Below are 24926 nucleotides of genomic sequence, written 5' to 3'. Positions count from 1 at the left end.
TGTGCGACACCCAACCGCCACTGATAGCGATCCTGCCAGAGCTGATCCAGCAGATCGCATCTCCTCATTTCCTGCCTTATTCCCTCAATCCACGATTTGGCAGGGCGTCCTCTACGCTTTCTGCCAGGGGGGGGGGGGGGGATCCAGAACCAACCTAGCCAACCTAGCCAACCTATATCATCTGGCATCTGTTGCACACGACCATACTAGACGAGCTGTTTTGTGAAAATCTAATATTCATTCTATTATTTTCCAGCATCCATGTACTTATGAACTGCGTTTATAACTTGTTGTAGGAGCCGAGGAGGGAACTTCCTAAGGGGGGGGGGGGGGCGTTATTTTTGATTTGACCACTGTGTTCTGCAAGAATTGTAATGGGTGAAAATGTCTTTTGTTAATGTCACCGCCTTCGGAGGACGTGAAACGTCACATCGTGACGTCAAAGCAACAACGGACTACGTTACCTCAATGGACTACGAGACAAGGTACGAATTTCAGCATTCTTATACATGCTCCATAACCAAAATTTCACGTAGATACGATGCGTACAACGAAAATTACCGAAATGAACTCCTCACGAAGATATTTAGTATTCTTGATGCGTGAATTCAAACCTCCCGCTCATGAAAACTCAATGCTCTACGTGATTCACATCGCGCGCTAAACGTATATCATGACAGTCTCTGCGATATAAAAACTGGCAACATAAATCTTGACGCTTTGGTTCAGCTATAGCAAATTGCATACCTATAGTTTGAACAACACATTGTGGGAAATGAACATTGCTCGATTGAGAAGATTGCTGAAACCGTTGTAGTGCGCGATTTGACTCACGTAGAGCTTTAAGTCTCTTGTGAGCGGGCAGTTCAAATTCCTTGAAACCAATGTGAAATAAATCCGTTAATATCTTCGTTAGGAATTAAGTTTCAGTCATTTTCGTTGCGCGAATCGTATTTTGCGTGGAATTTTGGTTAAGAAACATGTACCAAAATCCTTTAATTCGTACCTTGTCTAGTGGTACATTTGTTACTTCAGGAAAGGGAAACGAAAACGCGGAGTGCAGTACTGCCGTGCTAAGGAAAAACGCCATATGAACATCCGAGAGTTGTCAAATTTCCTTCGATAAAATGTGTATTTTTGAGGAGAGTTATGAATATTTTTCCTGTGAAATTTTTAGAGGCTTCGGGTGATATTGTAAAAAAAATAAGTAAAAAAATGGAAGAAAAATATCGACAAATTTTCCAGAGAATTCGTGATTTACCAAAGAAAATTTGGCAACGCCCGAAGGTTCATACGGCGTTCTTCCTTAGCACGGCAGAGTAGGAATTAATCATCCTAACTTGGTTCCTCGCACGAGCGTGCGACGATGCACAGAATTCCATCTCGAGATCGGTAGTTCGTCGGAGCGCTAACCGCGGTGCCGCATGCCGCCGGCCGTCGCCGCCATATTCATCATTGCCACGGCCGTGCAGCGTGCATACATTCGATTTTCCCCGAAAACTATCAATGTCAAGTGCTCACACACGGTAGTCATGGGGTGCCGTAGACAGATGGTCTGGAAAAGCCCACAATATTATCGCTGACGGACGAGCATCATGCCGAGTCGAGGTCAAAACAAAGGGGGGGCCGGTCAAGTATCACGGAAGCCACTTATCGACGGTGAAACTACCAAACCACGTATCTCGGTTTGCGACGTCGCAGACTTCCTCTCATACTTTATTTTTTAAATGAAAAACTACTTAACGTCCAGTCTTGAAAATTTTTGTGATTTTTTTTCATCGTGTGGAGAAAATTCTGTGAAAATTTCAAGGAATGATATTGATTTGGTCTACTACAAAAAAATAAAATGCGAGCGTAGATTTTTAAACACCGCAAACGAGACACGTGGTTTGGTAGTTTCACCGTCGTTATGAGGAGGGGGTTCTGAGATCGCCTAAGGGAATAATACGAGGAGAGTCAGGGGGTGCATAGCTCAGACAATAGCATTCCAATGTCGCTAACCTTGCATACATAAACGATCATCTAAACTAGTTCCACCTCTACTTCCAAGAAACTATGAATTCAAGACGAAAATTACCGTCGCAAAGTTGCACAATCCTAGCAACATTGAAATGCTCTTAGTTCCTTTTTGCAAAATGCGATCCAATTGGTTGTTGCTGCAAAAAAATAGTTTCCCACAACCTGCTATACAATGCTCCAGTGACCATGTAAGTTGGCCCGAGCACTAACTTTTCGGGAAGAAAGCCTTTCCCCTACCTGGTTTCTCACTTAATATCCGCCCGAGTTCCGCATATCTTCCGTTTCTCCTCATCGCGGCTTCCATCAAACCGCAATTGCCCGGAAACTAGGACCGCACATCTTATCTGATAAAATCGTTTGCCCTTTAGACCGATTCTGGGGGGTTAGGCTAGACTAGTCGATGAGTCAACTGTTGATCTAATTTCATTACGTGAACGTTGAAGAAAAACGGGGTGAAAAATCACTAATGTGTGATTAATTTTCAAGGACAATTCTGTAATTTCCACTACGATTTTAAGTAGATTAAAACGCGTAATATCCAAAATCTAAGCTGAGATTCGGATTTCTCGTGAAAAACTGATGCGAATTCAAGCATCGAATTTTAGAATAGCGTGAAGGAAAGAGGTTTAATGACGTAAAAAAACACTAATGTGTGATCAATTTTCGAGGACAATTCTGTAATTTCTACTCCGATTTTAAATAGATTAAAACGCGTAATATCCAAAATCTAAGCTCAGATTCGAATTCCTCGTGAAAAATTGATGAGATTTCATGTATCATATGTTAGAATAGCGTGAAGGAAAAAGGTTTAGCGACGCGTATAGGTTCTGTCGTACTACCCGTTTGAACTACGCCGCCGCGCGGGTCGCCCGAGTGAAACCGAACGGGGAGGCGCCGGCCGGCGCTTAGTGTTCGGTTTCGACGCAAGGAATTCCTCCCACGATAAATTCTTATTCTTCCTCCTCCGCTGATCCACTGAGCACTACCCATGTTGCCACGTTGCATTCATATGCTCGAATCAGTATGTCTACGTTACGTCTCTTTCCTTCAAGCTATGCTCGGGTATGATATATGAAATTGTATCAATTTTTAACGAGGAATCCGAATCTGAACTTTGATTTTGGGTATGGCGCGTTTTAAGTCAAATTTTCCAAATTCGAAAATCTGAAATGCCTGACATGGCTTAAAATGCTATCTCGGCTCCTGTTCGATGGATTTTCCTGAAATTCGGTGTCAGGGTATGATACATGAAATCGCATCGATTTTTTACGAGGAATCCGAAACTGAACTTTGATTTTGGGTATCACGCGTTTTAAGTAAAATTTTTGAACTTCAAAAATCCGAAATGACTGAAGTGGCTTAAAATACCATCTCGGCTCCTGTTTGGTGGATTCTCCTGAAATTCGGTGTCAGGGTATGATACATGAAATCGCATCGATTTTAGACGAGGAATCCGAATCTGAGCTTCGATTTTGGGGATCACGCGTTTTAGATCAAAATCTGTTAAAATTCAAAAAATTCAAAATTCGAAAATCCGAAATGGCTTAAAATGCTATCTCCTAGACCCCTGGCCCCTGTTCGATGGATTTTTCTGAAATTCGGTGTCAGGAGGTATTTTTCGACAGGAAACTCGAATTTTTAATCCATTTTTTAAAATTCTCAAATTCAAGATGGCGGACGTGGGCTAAAATGCTATCTTGGTTTCTGTTTGTTCGAGTCTTGTGAAACGCGGTATCACACGGTATTTTTCAACGGAAAACTCGAATTTTTAGTCAACTTTTTAAAATTCTCAACTCCAAAATGTTGGATGTGGCCTAAAATGAGCCCCGGTTCTGGCCTCCGTTTCTGTTCGTTAGAGCTTTGTGAACCGCGGGATCAGTGGTACTTTTCGACGGGAAACTCGAATTTTTAGTTGATTTTTGAAAATTCTCAAATCCAAGATGGCGGACGTGGCCTAAAATGCTATGTCGGCTGCTGTTCGATGGATTTTTTAAAACTCGGTGTCTGAGAGAATTTTTCGACCGGAAACTCGAATTTTTACTATGTTTAAAAATTCTCATATCCAAGATGGCGGACGTGGCCTAAAATGCTATGTCGGCTCCTGTTCGATGGATTTATGGCGCCCCCTTACTACATGCCTACTCTTGTATTTCTGTACAGCCGCAAATTTAGGGTCAAGGGGCGCCTGACCGTCTATGGACCAGGTGGAGTTTTTGTCCTGAAAATTTACCTTTAGACGGCAATTCTCTTTATATTTTGTCTATGGTTTTTATGCCCCCCCCCCTTTCTCGCGGACTCTCTTTTCACTTTTCTTGCCTCCTTTTTCCTTCCATTTCCCCCCTTCTTCCTTGCTTTCACTGCCTAACCTTGTTTCCTTTTCCTTTCTTCCCCCTTGTCCTTTCTTCCCTTTTTTTCCTTTTCCTTTTCCCCCTTTTAGCGGCACTGGTGCTTGCACTAGAGCTGCTATTCCGGACGGTCCCAGCTGGGGAGTATCAACGGACCATGTTACATTGGAGAGACCGCGTGTTGCTTGATGGGAATCGGCGCCATTTTCTGCTGTTTAGGGGGGACTGATTTTATTTTAATTGATATCTTTTTCCTGTGAGCGAATGCTATGTTGTGTAGTGTATTTTTGGAATCATGGTGATACTGTCAATAATTCAAAACGGGTCTGTGCTTTAATCTCGCACTGGAAAAAATGTACTTTACGTTTAAAATTTGAAAATTCAAATCTATAAGTTTTCGCGCTTTTTTCGAAGAATGCCGTGGTTGGAGCTTCCTAGTCATACGACTCGACATCAGCTGATAGCAAACAAAGGTTACCAAGGAAACCGTAAACGCGTAACAACTACCTACCGTCGCCAGAGCCGCTTTCCGACGCGAATGCGTTGGAGCTTCCTGCTTGTTTTTCCCTCTCTTCTTCTTTCGTGGCGCCCCCCCCCCCCCCCCAAAGGCTGGCGCCCGTGTGCGCCGCACGACCTGCACACGCCCTAAGTCCAGGCCTGAGCTCAGACTTGCTGATGCCCTTTACTTTGAAAAAGTAATATTTTATAATAAGAATCATTTGTCCATCTACTTTTTAGGCTTTCCTTGGTTGCTGCTGAAAAATGGGCGGGGGGGGGGGGGTTAGTCTTAAGGACAGTCTTACGGAATACAAAAGAGAGGGCGTGAAGATGTCATGTGTGTGCCTTAAGGTAACGTTGCATGGTGGCAACGATCATGGTGTCAACAAACCAAAAATCTACAAAAACTTAGAAAAACTGTTTGTGGACACCATCCTACGTAATCTAAAAAATTATTGCCGCATGCTCTGCTAAAGTGCTCTTTAGGTTTTTGAGTTATACAAATAATTTTGTATCTTTTCATTCAGAATATGTCTGTAAGAAAAAATATATAACAAAGAGCCATGCACAAAGTGGCCCATTTTTGGGCCCTCGAAATTGGGATCGAAGTGAGGTTTTTTTTCATCCTTAGGGTGACCCTTTACACATACTAAAATTTCAGATTGAGTGTACGCACAGTTTTCGAGTTATGGGGGGGGGGGAGGCAAAGTCCCCGATTTTCACCCATTTTTGCAGGTGTTTTAATGTCGAACTCCGGCTGTTACGAGGTACCAGATCTAGATATTGAAGCGCGGTTTGCGGTGATTTGTTCAGCTATTCCTGTAGTATTTTTCCACATCTTTCACAAAGCCCCAAATGGTTTTTCGGGGAGCGGGAAGGGGGGCTTTATTCATACTATCATGACATGCATCTTTATGCATCTTACTGACTTTACTTTGTTCTCTTCTCTCCACGCCGCGGTCACGATGGTATTTTCTGTCGGGGATTTTTCTTCTTCTTTACATTATTTTACCAATTTTAATGTCCTCCCCCTCTTTTCCCCTTTTTACCCCCTCCCCCCAATCCAAACACTTCCTCTCAAGTGCTTCTTCCTGTAAGGCAGATATGACGGGGTCATATGTTGGGGATTATTTTTCTTTCTTTATGATTGATAAACTTTGACCCAACTTACTTCTCACTTACAGGGGTAAGGGCCCCCTTTGCCCTTATATTATCCCCCCCCCCTGCCCGCTCCACTTTACTTGAAATATTTTGCTCCCTCCGCAGCAGAAATGACGATGTTTCCTGTGAAGAATTGTAACTTATTCATATTTTTCACGTTTCTCTTTCCACTTCTATGTTTGATTTATTCTTTCCTAGGTACATTCTCTTCCACTTTCTCTTCGCGTGACTATATTACTCCCACAAAAAAAATAGTAAAAAGCAGAAGTAAAGTGAAAAGTAAAGAGAACGAGGCAAAAGAGGGATGAACAAGAGGGGAAGGGGAAGAGGAAGAAGAGGGGGAATAATGGAGAAGAGTAGGAGAGTGGCTCCCATGTATTCAGTATTTCAGTACCTAAACATACGTAAAACATTATTTGCCAGAAACATCTCATTCTGCTGCGGAGGGAGCAAAATACTTCAAGTAAAGTGGAGCGGGCAGGGGGGGGGGATAATATAGGGGCAAAGGGGGCCCTTACCCCTGTAAGTGAGAAGTAAGTTGGGTCAAAGTTTATCAATCGTAAAGAAAGAAAAATAATCCCCAACATATGACCCCGTCATATCTGCCTTACAGGAAGAAGCACTTGAGATGAAGTGTTTGGATTGGGGGGAGGGGGTAAAAAGGGGAAAAGAGGGGGAGGACATTAAAATTGGTAAAATAATGTAAAGAAGAAGAAAAATCCCCGACAGAAAATACCATCGTGACCGCGGCGTGGAGAGAAGAGAACAAAGTAAAGTCAGTAAGATGCGCTAACGGTCATGATAGTATGAATAAAGCCCCCCTCCCCGCTCCCCGAAAAACCATTTGGGGCTTTGTGAAAGATGTGGAAAAATACTACAGGAATAGCTGAACAAATCACCGCAAACCGCGCTTCAATATCTAGATCTGGTACCTCGTAACAGCCGGAGTTCGACATTAAAACACCTGCAAAAATGGGTGAAAATCGGGGACTTTGCCCCCCCCCCCCATAACTCGAAAACGGTGCGTACACTCAATCTGAAATTTTAGTATGTGTAAAGGGTCACCCTAAGGATGAAAAAAAACCTCACTTCGATCCCAATTTCGAGGGCCCAAAAATGGGCCGTTTTTGGCCCTTTTTGTGCATGGCTCTTTGGGGATTCGAAAGCCAATTTTTACATTTTCACTGCAAATACACGAGGTACACCGTATTGACACTTCCTCCGGAGAATTCTTGTCGAGAATAATCCCTCTAAACTTAGAACTTATTCTGTCTGCCTTTACGCGATATGAATACATCTTATTTTGCCCTGATAAGATTCGTAAAATTTAGTCCACCGGAAGGCAATTGTGATCGAAGGAATTACATGACCATGCATTCCTTTTTATCAATAGATTTATCTTCTCGGAAGAATATTCGAACATTCTCGGAAAAGGAAATACCTGGGTGCACAAAAGAAAAATACTATCTTCCGCTCCGTCCGTGACATTAAAATGCACCAGACTCTTGACACAGCCACATCGTTGTTCAGGGCGTGTGTATTTATTTATGTTTTTGTTTGTTAAACGAGCATGGATGAAAAAAGATCGCTCATAAAGCATGAGATTGTCACGAAAGATCAAAGTAATGGAACGTTTTGATTTTGTTACTTAAGAGATAAAACATTGCAAATGGTTAGAAGAACCCGTCTTTGTTTTGAGAGAAGTGTTTAAGTTAGAAAAATTACCAGACCTTTTAAAAGGGTTTTAAGTAATGCTGAACAACTCAAAAATTGAAACTGGGCCTTCCAATTTACATAATATCTAAATTGATTCTACCCTAAGAAATCAGTCTCTAAATGTTCACCTAACCCAATATTTCACATAATTATGTCTGTGCCCGGAAATTTTTATTTTTAAATTAAAATGGCTCTACCGCCGCAATCAGTAGACGGGAAAAATAATAAACGTATTAATTGAGTTCGTTGAAATTTAGATCTAAAAGCAATTACTAAAAGCCTCAAAATACAACAGCTGGATACGCGAGTCAGGTCTGTGCGATTGTAAAGAGCGAAATACAGCATACAACTATTTTAACGTTGCGGATATGCGGGAAGTATGAGCTTAAAAAATGAAGGAACTCCGGGAAATCGGCTCAAAGTCTGAAATTTGCTCCTGGCTCCGTGTTCTTTTTAAAAATCATTTGATGCCTACACCCAAGCTGATAATTTGCGCCCCCAAGGCGTCTCTTAATCCCTTTACAATGCCGCTCTTCTCTTCCAATGTTGACAATAAAAAGACCGTCCTCCCATCGTGGCCTCAGAACCTATTATACTACACGTGCACTCATACACAGGCTCTCTTTTATAAATCTGCCTGAATAGGCTCTTTTCACAGTCCCCCTCGGAGATTTGGTCCGCTCCCAGTACTTTTTTCCCTCGCTCATGCCTTTGGCATGTATTGATTCTATATCTCATTATGCTCCTTCTTCTCTTTTATGGCCAAATAACTAGGAATCTCTCGGCGACTTGATAACATACATTTCTGTATTCTGACACAAGATATGTTTTTCCACTTGTAGAAGGAGATAAAAACTTTTCTTACGATTTCATGTCGTTGACGGTTAATTTTTATGTTTCGGTTGTTCGACAGGTTCCGAGTTTATTTCCGACAAGCCATTTGTCATTGCTTCTGCCTCCGACCGAACTACAAGCATGATTTGGAAGTAGTCACAGGCGTTAAGAGGGGTGGAAGCGTCTCAAATTTCAATCGGTCCTGCAGATCTGGTAAAATTTAATTATATCACATTTTGTTTTACTATGTTGTTATTTATTGGTTAAGGGCCCAAAGGTGTGTTTGCATCGCAACTGACAAAATCTTTGACCAAGATTTGTCAATATCCGTAATTGAAATTTAACTTTTCACAATAGTGCATTAACTTTTGTCGTATACAGTTTTGGAAAAACGCGTATTGAGGTTCTTGCGTTTACATTTGGATTGCCTCAAAAATTGTAGCAACTTTTTTATTCTTATACTGAGAGTTAAAAGTAAGATCTACGTATCTCTCGGAAGATTTAAGACGTCTAAATTTTAAGCTAATTGAAAACTGCACTAATTTTCTAATTAAAACATTTTTAAGATTCAATCTTGACACTCCTATTTCAATCAGTTAAAATAGAGCAAACGCTAAAAACCTTTGATTTATCTTGCTTATGCGCTTGCTCATAAGTATTTGATAAGATCACTGTCCCTGCGTCTTACTGGTACAATATTGAATACACCCCCATTTTGTTTTTTGTTTTTATAAATCGTAAAAATATTGAAAAGCGTTATCCTGTGATCATGGTTTAATGGGTTTATTGACGTAGACGAATGCTCATTTGTCATCACATCCATCCTCTGAAGTTAGGTCATCTCACGTCGTCCATCACATACTTAAAGTCGTCAGAAAAAAGGTTATATAAAAAAAAGGGTACCTTGTCGTGCAAAATTTTGCATTGCGTGCAAGTGGTCGAGCTATTTAAGGGTGGTAAACCCGTAAATTGGCAAGAGGGACTTTTCCTTTCGTTGAAAACTTATGTTTTATAATTCCTCCACTGAAACATATATTTGGAGGTTAATAGCTTAGATGCTGAGCTTTTTGATACCCTTCTATGTACTGACTCCTATGTTATGGCTTTCTTTCAGTCAGCTTGAATTTGAACCAGATCTAAAGGGTGTCTAAAAGTGTAGCAAAAATCAAAAGGTGAGTTGTCTCGGAATGCAAAAGATATCAGTAGCATTGCAGCCCCCAGTAAAATATGAAATTCTCCTCTGTTCAATTTTGAGATTGTAGACTTAACCCTTCTTCAAACATGTTACCTACATTACAATTAGTGCACTTTTCTTCCAATCCTCGCATTTCTATGTATCTTCGTGAGTGATTAACTATGGATATCTTGCCTAAAAGCACAAGACCTATACCGTTTCTTCAACTCGTGCTACCCGCATGTAGCCCTCAAGGATGTTTTCAATTACTTCACAAAAATCCTTTGCATTCACACCTCAAAATTCCACACTCCGAATCGTTCACGCTTAATATTCCACCTTTTCAAATACTTTCATTTCATCACCGCATTTCTAATCAAATTTTGCCTGAAGTAAGACATAATTCACATTTTATCATAGCGAATTCTTCAATATTTTTGGCGATAAAAAGTTCAGAAATCAACAAAGTTAATCATTTACCGATGTTATTTACTCATTCGGTTTTTAAATCATTTACTTTGTGGTAGATTAAGTGAAAATTTGACGTATTAATGCAAACAGTTCATTTCGGTTATGGATGCGTTCAATCTAAAAGCCAACTCTAAAGATAAATTAATTTTTGAAAATAATGTGATTTGGTTAGAATTTATCTTTACTTTTTAACGGAAACATCATATATAGTAATTGCATAACTACAACCCTCTATAGTACATGTCAGATTCCTCATCTGCCCTATTCTTTATCTCCAAGTTTTTGCCATTTTTATCCAGTATGTTTTTTTTTCTTGATTTTTATTTTGAAGTTCGTACCACTGTACCACAAAAAGAGATGCCTTTTTCTTTTCGCGCCTGATAATGACTTTGTAATGCCCACACTGAGGGGAGTAGCAAAAGGTATAAAGTCATCCATTTATATTTGACCCCTCTATAATAAATAGTAGCTGCCGTTGAGGTAGTTTTAAAGTGATTTTAATTGTAGTTAATCCCGCAGTGACTTTTCATTTTTTTTTTTTTTTTTTCTTCACAATTGGGGAAGGAACGTAAAATGATGATTACAATCACAATTTTCATGCATGGACTAAAAAACCAAGTTTAAACGGTTATTACCTCTAGTGTAAAGAGGACTTTTCTAACCGACCAAAGGCCAACTTTTTCCCCAACTTTTTAATTTCCCTCTGCTGAACAGTATGCATGTGTATCGATGACTAAAGTTAAAAAGCGCGTATCTCCGTCGCAATGTTTGAAAATATTTGATCATGCTGTGTTTTTTTTTATTAGAAATTATTTTTTTTAAAGGAACCCAACGAAAAATCTCTTTGAAATTTTTTCGGAGTATTTTTCAATGAAGTGAGAAAATTTAAAAAAAAATTTCAAGGAAAACTGACAGTTGGTTCTCTTTTTGAGCAGTAAGTCGTGAGTGGAGCCTTGCAAATTTCCCAAAGATACGCATTTGGCGACCTTAATCTCCGATTTGTATTCTGCCGTGCTAAGGAAGAACGCCGTATGAGCCTCCAGACGTTGCCAAGTTTCCTTCAGTAAAATGTTTATTTTTTAGGAAATTAATGAAATATTGAAATGAATATATTTCCTTGAAATTTTTCGAAACTTCAGGTGAAATTGCGAACAGTATTATCTGAAAAACTGGAAGAAAAATATTCACAAGCCTAGCAGGAAATTCGCATTTTATCGAACGAAAGTTGGCAACGCCTGAAGGTTCATACGGTGCTCTTCCTTAGCGCGGCAGTAATGTTTCTTTTCTTAGTGTAAAGTGCCTCCCCTCAGTGTGCCTGAAACTTCTTCAACCTTCACGCCCGACCAAATATTTCAACTCATTTTCCCTTCCACTTTTTACTTTCTCGCTCCCGGCTTTCGGTAGAGAAAGTATTGCCATCCTGCAAGGGGGGAGGGGAGTTGAAATTTCATCATTTCTCGACGTTTTAAGGTCCCAGGGGTCAAAATAACCATACTTGAAAACATGTGTGTCCGTCCGTCAGGCGTCCCCCAAATCTGTCTACAGCGATATCTCAGAATCTATCTGTTCGATTTCATTATGCACGTCAGACGATTTTGAGGTACGCTAAAATTTGGGGGGGGGGGGGGGGGCTAGGGGTCAAGGTCTATTTTTGGCAAAATCCCACGGAAAGCTCATTCTGAAGGACTGTAAATTTTGAAAAATGCCTTTAATTTTTTTGATCGTGCAGGTGGACATCCGCAGCGAGGCCACTCGGCAAGGAAGGATCACTTCGAGACACAAGAAATTAGGGTAAAAACGCTGATCGTGAGTGCGACGCGGACCCTTCAGAACGGATTAGCACCCATCGACACGAAACCGCGGCAAAACGGTCACTCGGGGCACTACTTGACCAACTCGGATTGCGACTGCCACAGCCACCAGGAGCTGGATAAAAACGGCAATGACGTCTGAAAACCGCAGAGGTCTGTCCACTTGTGAAGCGTTCTCGTGAAAAACGCACTCTTGGCTGTGAGCCACTCCTGGGCACAACTGAGCGTCGAGCTTCCCGGCTTCATCAGGACCGCAAATCCCTCAGGCAGAGGCGGGGATCGCCCATCGACGATCCCTAATTTATTCCGACTGTGATTTAGGTTGAATTTGACTTTGTTACCATTGTAGATAGTTATTTGTTTGGTGCTTATGTTTCGTTATTTTACGCTAAACGTTCGCTTTTTACGTACCTTTGACTCCAGAGTTGTAACTATCTTTGAGCGTTCACATGAAGGATTAGATTAGTTTTTTTCACTCTAACTTTCATGATTCAGTATGAAGAAAACATTCCAACTACTGACGATTTGAACTTTCCGAAATCAATCACTGGAAAAAAAACGCATTGGATCTAGAGTCCAGGCTCTTAAAAACATCGACAAGAAAAAATACTCTTGATTCAATCGGATTTAAGCTTAGCTTGAATCAAGAATCAAGCCTCTTAATTTGAGCGGATTTCTTTTTGATTTAAACTTAAATCTGATTGGATCAAGAGTCCTTTTCCTTGTCAATGTTTTCAAGAGTCTGGACTCTAGATCCAATGTGTGTGTTTTTTTTTTTTTCCAGTGATGTTGGTTACTTCAACAGGACCTAACAATATTCGTCCTCGATTTTGAATTTTCAACTGGGAAAAAAAAGTCGGGCAAAGCCTCTACTTTCTTTTTTAATGTGACTTGGTTAGTTTTTGAGTGATTTCATCCGCACAATGATGATGACCGCTGATTTTTTAGCATTTTTTGTGGAATACAAATCAAATAATGAAATTTTAACTTCTTGAATGTGACATCTAAATACCCCTTAAACATGAACCTGATCAGTAAGCGAATAGTTATATCGCGTCCTTATTTGCACATCTTGAACGTCATGATCTTCTGCGCTAAGATTTTCTTTGAAGTATCGTAATAAGTATTATGTGTTCAAATCGAGAGAAACAATTTTCTTTTTTCCCAACCATAGACCCATAAAAGCTTCCATGTCCAAACCCTTCAAACTCAACTATACACCTAATCCATGTATCTATCGCAGGTAAATGGTGAAATCAGGCATTTTGTCAAATGCCTAGGTGGTTAGTCAAATTTTAACGGTCTACAAAACTTGTGAATTAATGGCGAAGAGTACACGATTTTCACTTTTTTTTGGAAAAATAACTCATCAAACCTACGAACTCTTTTTGTCTCTTCCTCTTTAATTGCTTCTCATATTTTTAAATGTTGGAGTTCCAAAAATTCTGTATTTTACGACATGCTGAAAATTTCAAGATCAGATCTTCAGGAGCTAAAAATTGTTTAAAATGCTATTGTGTGTGCAAATTTTTACTGAGAATTTTTTCTTGCAGGAGCAATGAATTATTCTGTCTGAAATTAGGAAAAGAAACAGAATCAGAGGCGGATCCAGCAATTTGGCAACATCGGATTTCCTCCTTTTAAACCTACGATAAATAATCGATCATTGTCGGAGCACCTGGCCCTCCAAAGAATCGATACATTTCCATAGGTTTAAATGGAGAAAAGACAATGCTGCCAATTTGCTGGATCCGCCAATGAACAGAATTTCAATCTAAGTTAGAATATTTGACCATTTGCTTAGGCATTTGACAAAATGCCTGATTGTACTAATTGCCTGCGACATATCCATTTGTTCCACGGTTCTGGACCCAAGTGGAAGCAGAAGAAGTCGACAAAGGTCGACAGTGATCAGACACTATTCTGGTAACGGATTTCTGGTAAATGCACGAGATTCTCATTTAGCGCGGCACTCTTGACACAACATGCACGTGTATCCGCTGTACCTCAAAACCGCCCAGTGATAGTTATTGCAATTAATGAAGTGTACACACTGTGGGGGATGGTAAACTCCCACCAAGAGCAAATGCTGTTAAAACGAGCGAGGGTAAGTTTACGACGGTCCTCATATCTTTGATATAGCGTGAATCGCGGTTTGCCCTGATGACATTTTCTCCACAAGACATTATGATGTCATCGCGGTACACGTGAAATCCACTATTCTAAGTATTGCTGCAGGGTAGAAGATCATACGAAGCACTGTTGCTAATTTAGTCGCGAGGATGAAACAGATTTCATTGTCCAGAAGAAACTAAAAAAGATTCTCTGTGAAGTTGAGCTCGCAAATTGCAAAACATTATGTATGGTTTCAAAAAGAATCTTCATGCACTGAAAAAAGGTTTTTTAATTTGATCAAACGTGCCGTGAAAGAACGTGAGAGTGCGATGGTTTAATTGCTTTTAAGGTCATGTCAGATAAGAAAAAGTAAAAACAGGGTTGGCTCCAATACTGCCGTACTGAGGAAAAACGCCGTATGAACCTTCAGGCGTTGCCAAATTTCTTTCGGTACATCACGAATTTTCTGGATTTGTGAATATTTTTCTTCCAATTTTTCGGATAATTTTGTTCGCAATTTCACCTAAAGTTCCTGAAAATTTCAAGGAATAATGTTCATACATTTCCTCAAAAATGAAAATTTTATCGAAGGAAATTCGGCAACTCTCGAATTTTCATACGGCGTTCTTCCTTAGCACGGCAGAATAGTATTCGGATTTATTCTACATGATGTTGACTTAACCCTTAAATGAAGCAAACTGCTGAAGTCAGATTTGTTTGATCCGACACGAACTCGTATTCAATAACGATTTTTTCTCCCCAGTAAGGCCTTCTTTTACGCTTTTTCGAGGAACCTAGGGATTAAGGTGACAAGTAGCGGGAAGAAAACCGTATGATGATACAAGCTTCCAGTGAAGGGTATAGTCTAAGCTTGAAGCAGGCTTTGGTGGTATAGAGTAATGCAAATTTCATATTATTTATCGTTACAGTATGTCAACGTGCGATGGGATTAAAATATTAATTACATACACTAGTGTTTCGTCAAAACCAGCCTACAACGCAAGTTAAAAATCATAATAAAGATTATGAGGTTTCATAATATTCAATTACAATGCAATTCCATTGATTCAATCAATGGACCGGACCCGTAGGCAAGGTACGAATTTAAGCATTTTGATATACGTTCCTTAACCAAGATTCGCGCAACAGAAATTACTGAAATCAATTCCTCAGCAAGATACATTGACGCTTTTATTTTACATCGGTTACAGAAAATTTGAATTGCCCGCTCGCAATTCTCTGCGTGAGTCAAATTGCGCGTTACAACAGTTTTTGCAGGCTTCTTAATCGAGCTGTTTTCTTCCTCCTCTCTGTGTATTCACTCTGTGTAACAATGTGCAACAGCTGAGTTAAGGCGCCAAGATTGAGCTTTTTGACTCACGTAGAGCTTTGTTTTTTAATGAGCCAGAGGTTTGAATTCACGCATCGTGAAACTTAAAATCTCAGTTAGGAGTTGATTTCTGCTATGTTCATTACCCAAATCGCGTTTTGCGTGAAATTTTAAGTAGGAAACATGTATTAGAATGCTTAAGTTCGTAGCTTATATCTACTGATCCATTCCTCGAGTCTCCGAAAAAAGGGAAACTTTTTGCAAGGCTCTTTGCCAGAGGAGACTCGATATATTGAAGTTGTATTATTCTTACGGATCCAGTTCTGAAAGTAAGGACTATTTGGACGAACTTTCAGCTGTGTGAAAATTAAGTGAACGACTAGGTTTTAAAAAAATTGAAATTGTGAGCTAGATCAAGCTCAGCGCTGGAGTACCTATTGTTATTGAGGAAAAAATTGCCTTATAATTTTTCTGATAGCCATGGGTACCAATCAACCCAAAAAGACAATGTTCACTCTATTGTTACCTATCATATACAATTTTATGAAGTGATCTCAATACGCGCGAAAAAGAAAAAATCTCGATACATTTTAGAAAATGATGCTGCCACTTTTATTTGCATAATGGAAATGAAGAGGAATTCGTCATGTCACAAATTGAGAGAAGTTTTTGTTTAAAAGAAGTCTAAAAATATTTTATGAACAGTTGAAATTGTGAAAGATTGTTATAGGCATTCGATATGTTTAAAAGTAAATCATGTGTACATCTAGGTACCTACCCAAAATTTGTTAACGGCGAAGTTACCACTTCAGCGGCCCAAACTTAGGAGCCACGATCATTTGTAAAATCAGATTGATATTTATTTTCCCACAGGAGTTATTTTTTTATCGTTCCAAATTGCTTGAGGAGAGTTTATTTTTTATTCGGTGTTCTTCCTACTGTATACATATATTGCCGTCATAATGAGTGCTCAGTCGTTTTGCATGCTTTGCCGTGGTATACGTCATGTACCCGTTGCAAGAAATTAGTCAAATCAGGCATTTCATCAAATGCCTAGGCAGGGCAGGTAGGCAAATCTTGATAGTTTATGATTTTTTTTTATTAATGACGAAAATCTCATGAGTTTTTAATATTCTAGAGAACATGACTCATTAAATCTACGAAATCTCTTTGTTTCTTCCTCTGCAATTAAACGCGCATCATTAATTTAAATATTAAAATTTTAAAAATGTTGCGTTGTATACGACATGCTGTAAATTTCAACATATATGTTCGTTCATGAGCTAAAAACCGTTCAAAATACTATCTATGCCACACATTTTCACAGAGATTTCTTTCTTGCATGAGCGATGAGTTATTTTATCTAAAATTAGTAGACGAATCAGAATTTCAATCTAAGTAAGAATATTTAACTATTTGCCTAGGCATTTGATAAAATGCCTGATTTGATTGTTTGCCTGCGACATACCTATTTTGTCATCTACCGATAGAATTGTTGCTTGACTTGGTTCATAGACCTAAAGCTTATAAGGGGAATCAATTCCGGAGAGGTGGCTGTCAAAATTCCAAAAGTTAAAATATCCTAAAATATTTTCTGGATGTACTGGACGCTTTTAATTTTACGTAATATTTTCAAATTGGCACCCGAAAGGCTATGTTAAGGTCGATAGACCTAGGTCAGTCCGGTAGGAAAGTTGAGTGTCATAATGTTTGCAAAACGGGGCGAGGGCTGTCCGCGTCGCCAACTGTTCCCCCCGATAGAAAATTTGTAGGTGTCTTAAATTTTGTGAATTTCATCTTCAAAATGATACTACTAGGAAAACTGAGCACGAGGATATCGTCGGTTTCTTAACTGAACAATTATTGTAGAAAATATGGCAAAATAACATAATATGCTAAAATAAATGTGTTTAAGTGGACAATGCCGCCAGATGACGTCATGAGGCGGCACATTTTCTCACTTTTTAATCTAATTTTCTCAAATTTTCCATGTCAGGAAATTATATGAAAAATACTGCGAACTCGGCTCATTGAAGCAATACAATTTTTTGTGTGCAAATTCTCCATTTGCTTGTCCCATTTTACTGTTCCCCCGATCCGATTACATTGGTCTCATGTAGATTGGGGAGACACGGGAGGGGGGGGGGGGGCTATGCAAGGGAGTAGCGCAAATCGGGGAAACGTTTGGAGGGTAGTGAAACAGCAAATCGGGGGAATTTGTCACCAGGTCGGAAAATTCCAAAGATCATCTTGTTGACGGACTGACCTAGGTCCATCGATCTCGGACTATGTTCGAAAACCAGTGTCTCTAAAAGAACTGTTTCATGTTTTAGGAGAGAATGATTATTCTATAAAATTACGCGTCGATTGCGTAAAAAGTTTAGAAACATTTAGGAGTGGATTAGATCTTATAATTCAATGTGACAGTTCTATTCTGTTCATATTAAAACTTAATACAGATATCTATTCTACTTCACTCAAATTCAAACATTAAAAAGTGTAAAAAATTGCAGTTTTTCCGATGGTGTGTTCTTACATGTGTTGTCAAATTGCGAAATTGACGAACTAATTACAATAAAAAGAAAAAAAACTGCCTCATTTTCCTTAATTCACATTACATCATTCACAGTTTTTGTTCATTCTAAAAATAGGTCAAGCAACATTCTCTGCGTTTATAATTATTGATCTTCTCAGGCAAACCAAGTAACTCGGTGACAATTATTTCGTCTTCATGCGTTATTAGGTTTAAAAATTTGTAAATAATTTTTACCTCTGTAAACTCTGTACCTTCAGCTCTGATTCAAAAGTATATTTTTGTCTTACATGACTTTGTTTTATATTGAAAATTAAATCAGTTAAATTTTAAATAAAATAAAATAAAACACATGATGTAATGTCAATTTGATTAATATCTCCCTTTCTCCCAGGTTCATACCTAAAATCATAAATGTAATCAAGTTTATTATCCTGCATGCATGCTTATAAATTAAGTAGATTTTGGAACAGTATAGTAACTATGCAAGTAAAAGAGAAAATATTTATCACACTGCTCGGTAGATCGATGGACTTGAGATCAGAAAGTGCTTAAATATATGCATGTCCTGAGAATGATACACTCGTAAGCGCACAAAAATCTTTTCAGCATACGATTTGTAGAAGATTATTGTTTCAAACAGTTTATGGTAGAATGAAGCGTATTAAACTCGCCGTTATTACTCACTCAGCAGCACTGAAAAAAAAAAAAAAAAAAAAAAAAAAAAAAAAAAAAAAAAAAAAAAAAAAAAAATCTCCAGCCGTGAAAGCTGTGCTTACGGACTCTATAGATGCACCGTCCGCTCTGAGCGCAGAGACCGAAATTTACAGGTGTAGCAGCCGTTGATGTAGTCATACTGAGCCCAAATCAGTCGAAGTTCCGGCTCCAGCACCCGAAACTTTCGACCTCTGTGCCTGGAACGGATGATACTTTATTCGATTGCATATATTTGTCTTAGACTTCAACTTGAGATTTTCTTGCTTTTAATTCATAACATTCTCTTTTAAAAGTATTCTGCTCAGCTAAATTTTAAAATGAGACTTTAGACTGAAGTTCGATCAATTAACCGAGTGGTCGAATAATTTGGGATTTGCCACACATCAGAAGTGGACACATTATGTAACTCCTTCAATTCACCATCAAAATTAAAAGTCATCATCCCTAAATTATGTGCACTAATGATTGTTAATCTATGCAAGATAAAACAATTAAGGTACCGTATTAAATTGAGATTAGTTATCCTTCTCCCAGCATCTGCTTGTTTAATTAAAATACTAGAGGTTTCCAAACCGCAAGCTTTTTTTGCGCTCCAATGCCAAACGAATGAGCTTGCACAGATTGCAAAATGGATAGCTCATCATATTTAATCTCCATTTAAGATGAAAATGGAGACTTGAAGGGAGTTTCCCGGTCCTGCAAAACCGCTGCATTTACATCTGTGGCCCTTTTTTTCTAACCCTTTCTCATCTCATTTCTTGTGCACCAACCAATTTACTTCCATGACTTTGTCCATTCATAAACTTACCAATCTAAAAATTCAACCGTGGTAAAAATGACAACTACGTGGCTGTTAAGAATGCGTCATCACATAGCCACCTTTCATACAAGCAGACTTGATGTTGCCCTTTGGAAAACACTGCAAGACTTGTATTTAAAACGCAGGAAAGTAATCAGAAATGTTCTTTTTCAGAGAATAGTGTCATTAGACGTAAACCTAATATAAACTGTTCCATGCATTTTGAAAGGGCTTTCTGATACTGAATAATTCCAGGAAATCACTGCTATGTGAGTACATAATTGAGACAGTTACGCGATCACCATTTTTACCGGGGAATTGTCAGCTGCAATCACATAGGTGTAATTCTTGAACGCTTTTTATAACAGAAGATTTGATTTCCTTCCTATACCTAAGTGCCGCGATAGATATTGTGTTTGGCGCAATGCGTGAAGTATTCCTGCTGTCTTGTAGGCGCTCATGCATTCGCGCCGACCGGCGACCGCACTGTGTTTGGCGCAATGCATGAGGTATTCCTGCAGTCCTGTAGGCGCTAATATTTGTTTCGCGCCGACCGGCCCGGTGGCCGCACTAAGTTTGGCGAGAAACGTGACATGTCAAATATTTGAGGTAAATGTCCTGTGGACATCTTAAAGATAGTTCATTTCCAGAACCTAGCTCACCGCCTCTTACTAAAGTCAATTATTTTTTAAAGTTTACTTGCTTAATTTACCCTCTGCTGCCATTCGCGTTAGAAGCTGCTTGTGAGCCAGTATCACGCTGACTGAAGAGGAGGAGAGATGCGATAGATAGTGTAAATTATTTTCGTATAAGTTCTATCATCGGCAGCAAAGTTTATCGACGCTGCTCTACGTCCGCGTCGTGCCGCGCTACTGTTATTATCCTCTGCAGAGTCCTGATGCGTCCTAGTTTTTTTCTAATTTACTTCCTCGCTTTTTTACCATCGTTGCTATATCTCTATTGAGGACGGACTTACTCTAATTTTAACCGAGAAAAAATCTTTCATCCAATCGAACAGGAGGCAGAATCCTCCTAAATTAATTGCATGATTTTTTCCCATGTCAAAGAAACAGCACCATATCAAAAAGCGTCCACCTCTTTATTGATCACCGGTGGCTGTTGTTTTGTTGCTTGCTTGACTGTTAGGGATCTATATTATTCTGACTGGAGACTGGATATAAAAATATTAAAAATAAAACTTAGTGAAAAATCGTATTCATTGAATGTAAAACTACTCATCATCAACTCTTGAAGCCTTTCGTAAATTCTTCCTCTTTGTGTCAGGAATATTCTGTGAAAATCTCTAGCAATCATTTTGAGTCGTTCTCCTCTAAATAAATAAGAACAGAGCGGAGATTTTCAGACACCGCTAACGAGGCACGTGCGGTTTTAGGAGTTTCGCCGTTAACTTGTGTCCTGGAGCCGTGGCTTCGAAATTTCCCTCCATCGCATTGTGAAAAAAGCACACCATATAATTTGCAGACTCTTTTGTTTGAAATACGGCAACCGCTCTTTATGTCTCCCTTGTTATTAGCTTTATTCTGCAGATGACTTTCCTACACCTCTAATCGGGCTAACAATAACAGGCGGTTCTGCCACATGGGAAAATATTCCTGTTAAAATTATTTATAGAAAAATATGAAGGAACGATGGATTCCCGTATTTACACAAATAGCAACAACTCGTGAGTTTTGATTATTAGGAACAGTGAACTGATTTAGGATTTATGAGCATAATCATTCTTAAATTGTTTCATTCTCATTCTTCCGCAAAATCCGGTATTGGCATAGGCGGATCTAGGGGAGGGGGCCTCAGGGGGCGTACGCACCCCGTTCGTCTTAAAGTAAGGAGGAACAATAAAAAAGGAAGGAACATAGGAGAGACGCTTACATTTGGTAATTATTCATGACGAAATTGATTCAAACTGCATATTAGATGCTTCAAAAATTCAATAATTTTCCGGGGGAAGCCCCCGGACCCCCTCATGCCCCCTCCCCATTCAAGGTATCTGAACCGCTTATGGGTGTCAATATAGAATATCCTGATAATAGACAATTATTTCAATCAGTTTAATCTGTAATACGTTTTCACAGGAACCTGACTTAATTGTAAACAACATCGATTTATCCATCAGAATTCATCGTTCTGGTATCTAGAGAGGAGGATTTATCGGATTTGTCTTTCAGAATGACTCCTGGAATAAGGAATGAAAGAAGAAAATACAGGCTTTCTCTGTCTCTATTTTAAAGGACCGTATTCATCCAATAAACCTCGCAGAGTAATAACGATTTTTGAAATATTGTGAAAAATATTTTTTTCTCATATTTTATATTCTCTCCTTCTCGATTGTAGGACTTATTCGTGTCTAATCCTTCTGAGGAGATGTGAAATGGAGCGGAAGGGTACCTACCTATGCGAGGAATTGAATGCCGTATGAATGACCTTAATGGATTTTCGCAGAAATGTTGCTACGAATGCGCGTGATAAAAAGAGAAAGTTGACCTTGCAAACATTAATCCGAAACACTGGAAAGCTGGAAGCAAGTTCAGGGAATTATAATTGGCTCGAGAATTAGCGGGGCCAATTGATCTATTAATTAAAGAGCCACGGGTATTGGAAAAGTGGTAAAACTTGGCACGAGCGAAACTCCACTTCAGCAGTCAATAACTTCGAGTCTCGCCTCATTTCGCTACTGATGTTTCACGCAGTGGCGTAGCGTGAATTGCGATTTATCGATTGTTATGCCATTTAAACCTATAGAGAAGGATTGATAAACAGGGTGTTTGCAGCGAACACCTAAATAATCGATTCTTTACCGTATGTTTAAAGGGTATAACAATCGATACATCGCATTTCACGTCACGCCACTGGTTTCACGCTCGAGTTGCAGGAACTTCCCGCAAGTGTGGCTCATTATTTTTTGCAACTCAAAGAAAGCGCTTTGACTCGGAATGATGTGAAAGAAGAAAATCAAACCAAAAATAAATTCCAACAGAAACTGTTGGATAATCACTCCTAGCAAGTATTGAAAAAGGAATAAAAAAGTCCTTAGGATGCCATTAAAAAATGAGGCCCCTAATTCCAAACCCGGCAATCTCCATTGCCCTGTCTACAAATTGTGCAATCATATTAATTCCTGTGAGAAACAATCAAAGCGTCCAGCTGTTCTTAAAATTCTCAAAATTTTCTCCCTCAATGACAGAAATTTCACGAGAAAACATAATAAATATATAGGTTTTCCCGTTCTTTCACTTTTAAAATTATACGTGATACGTGGTTGCGCACTTGCACCATCAATATGCACTGTACACTGGGGGAAAAAAAAACACATTGGATCTAGAGTCCAGACTCTTGAAAACATTGACAAGAAAAAATACTCTTGATTCAATCAGATTTAAGCTTAAATCAAAAGGAAATTCGCTCAAAATAAGAGACTTGGTTCTTGATTTAAGCAAAAATCCGATTGAATCAAGAGTATTTTTTCTTGTCGATGTTTTTAAGAGTCTGGACTCTAAATCCAATGTGTTTTTTTTAAAGTGTAAGCATGGCAACTATGTACATACATTAAGCAAAAAAGATAGGAACATTAAGTTGTTGATGTGCAACTGCTTTATTGAACACTTTACTTACAGACAAAGTAGCTGAGTAGCCACCTTTTGATTTTGAATAATGCGTCATACCCGCACAAGAATTATTGTGCCACATTCAAATTTGCAACAAGAAGAGGTCCCTTGGTTATTCGGTGGAAACCGAATTTGAAACGCGAAAGAAATATCGCTTAGGGCCATACCTAACAAATTCCCTCAAGATTTTTTTCTACATCAATTTTTTAATATTAAAATAAATTCCTGTCCAACCACGGTGCTCCTCAAAAATAAATTGCCTTTTTCTAATTGCCAGACTATGCAAACTTGAGACAACCAACAGACTGTCTCAGTTTCGCAAAATGTATATACCTTAGATTCAACAACGATCTCTGCACTTTAAATGCCGAGTCCTCAAGGAAACAGCAATAAATTTCGCTTCTACTACGCGATAATTAAGAAATTCGCAATCTTTCCACGCCTACTTAATTCAAAGTCTTAAAAAAGTTATGAGTTCTGGAAATTTTATTTCATGTCGATGACGGCTACGCTTCCAAATTGGTAAGGAACGACTTGAGGATTAGTGAATTTTAGTTTTATGAAAGGAGCTCAAGTTTATTTTGAAAGCTATAATACACTTCTTTCGTTTAAATCTTCGCTGTTTCCTGTTCATGGCCAAGGATGCTTAGAATATTAAGATAGGAGTTATAAAATTTCAGACTACAAAATGACTCGCCACATTTTGGTAACATTGTGAGCTATTGACCACGTATCGATGGCTAAAATCTGAGAAATATGTCCCTGATTGCAAAATCTCAAATGTCCGCTCATTTTATTTAAAGGTTTTTTTTTTTTTTTTTTTTTTTTTTTTTTTTTTTTTTTTTTTTTAATGAGTCTAATCTACAGTGTGTCTTAAAATCGTCAGTGAATTTTCTTTACTCCTTCATTGGTATTAACAAGGCCGGACTTAGGGGGTGGCCAAATGTGCCGCGACCCATGACGGCAAATTTTGCAATTTTTTTTTAATGCAGCTTTAAAGAAAACTCGGATTCAGAATAAAAATTACAAACGAGAAACGGTGACAAAATCTCTCATTTCCTGAGAGTATATCTCTAATTTTGTCGTCTTTCTGTGGTACAGTAGACAGAACTTTTAATCAGTCGAGTTAAGATTAAGAGAGAAACCAAACACGGAATTTGGCCTGGAACGACGCGGCGCAGAGAGCAATGATGACGAGAACTTGAGATTAAAAGGAGAAACCCGCGGCGCGCGGCGGTCGGCATGTAACACATATTAGCGCCTACAAGACTGCATAAATACTTCACGCATTGCGTCAAAGACAGTGCAGTCGCTGCGGTTAGCAGCGAGCGCGAGCGAAGGCGCGGCGTAAAACGCATAGCGCCTACAAGACTGCATGAATACTTCATGCATTGCGTGAAACACAGTGCGTGCAACAGCGGTCGGCGCGGAACGCATAGCGCATACAAGATTGCAGGAATACTTCACGCATTGCGTCAAACTCAGAGCGTCAGCGCGGCGGCGGAAGTTAAAATTATTAAACCACATTTATGTTTGTTCTTCCATAATTTGTTCGTTCATTTCTCATGAATGGAAGGCCTTGTCCACACAGAGAAAGGTTTATGGAACTTAACTATCGCGCCAAGTTCCGTGAACTTTTGCTAGTAGTGTTGGCAGGGCTTTCGCAAAAAATGTGTCCAACTCGAGTAAACGCGTCTAATGCACCCTTCCCCCTCTGGCACGTTCACATGATTGTTTTCATTGATGTTTCAAAATGAATGAGAAGGGAGCGGCAAAATAC

General features: G+C 39.1%; 1 protein-coding gene across 2 annotated transcripts in view; it reads left to right on the top strand.

The window, feature by feature from the left end:
* Positions 1-12444, top strand: part of LOC109037524 (tachykinin-like peptides receptor 86C) — a 178994-nt gene extending 166550 nt beyond the window's left edge. The window contains exons 8-10 of one of the 2 annotated variants that reach the window (XM_072300503.1): positions 8653-8786; positions 9688-9745; positions 11948-12084. In XM_072300503.1, coding sequence (XP_072156604.1) covers positions 8653-8786; positions 9688-9713 — 160 coding nt within the window. In that variant the 3' untranslated portion in view covers positions 9714-9745; positions 11948-12084. Of the gene's footprint in view, positions 1-8652; positions 8787-9687; positions 9746-11947 lie in introns of both variants that reach the window. The other variant, XM_072300502.1, reaches the window with a different exon arrangement.
* Positions 12445-24926: the final 12482 nt, after the last annotated feature.

Source organism: Bemisia tabaci, chromosome 5 (genome assembly GCF_918797505.1).
Source record: "Bemisia tabaci chromosome 5, PGI_BMITA_v3".
Lineage (NCBI taxonomy): Eukaryota > Metazoa > Arthropoda > Insecta > Hemiptera > Aleyrodidae > Bemisia > Bemisia tabaci.
This window is presented reverse-complemented; position numbering and strand designations above follow the sequence as displayed.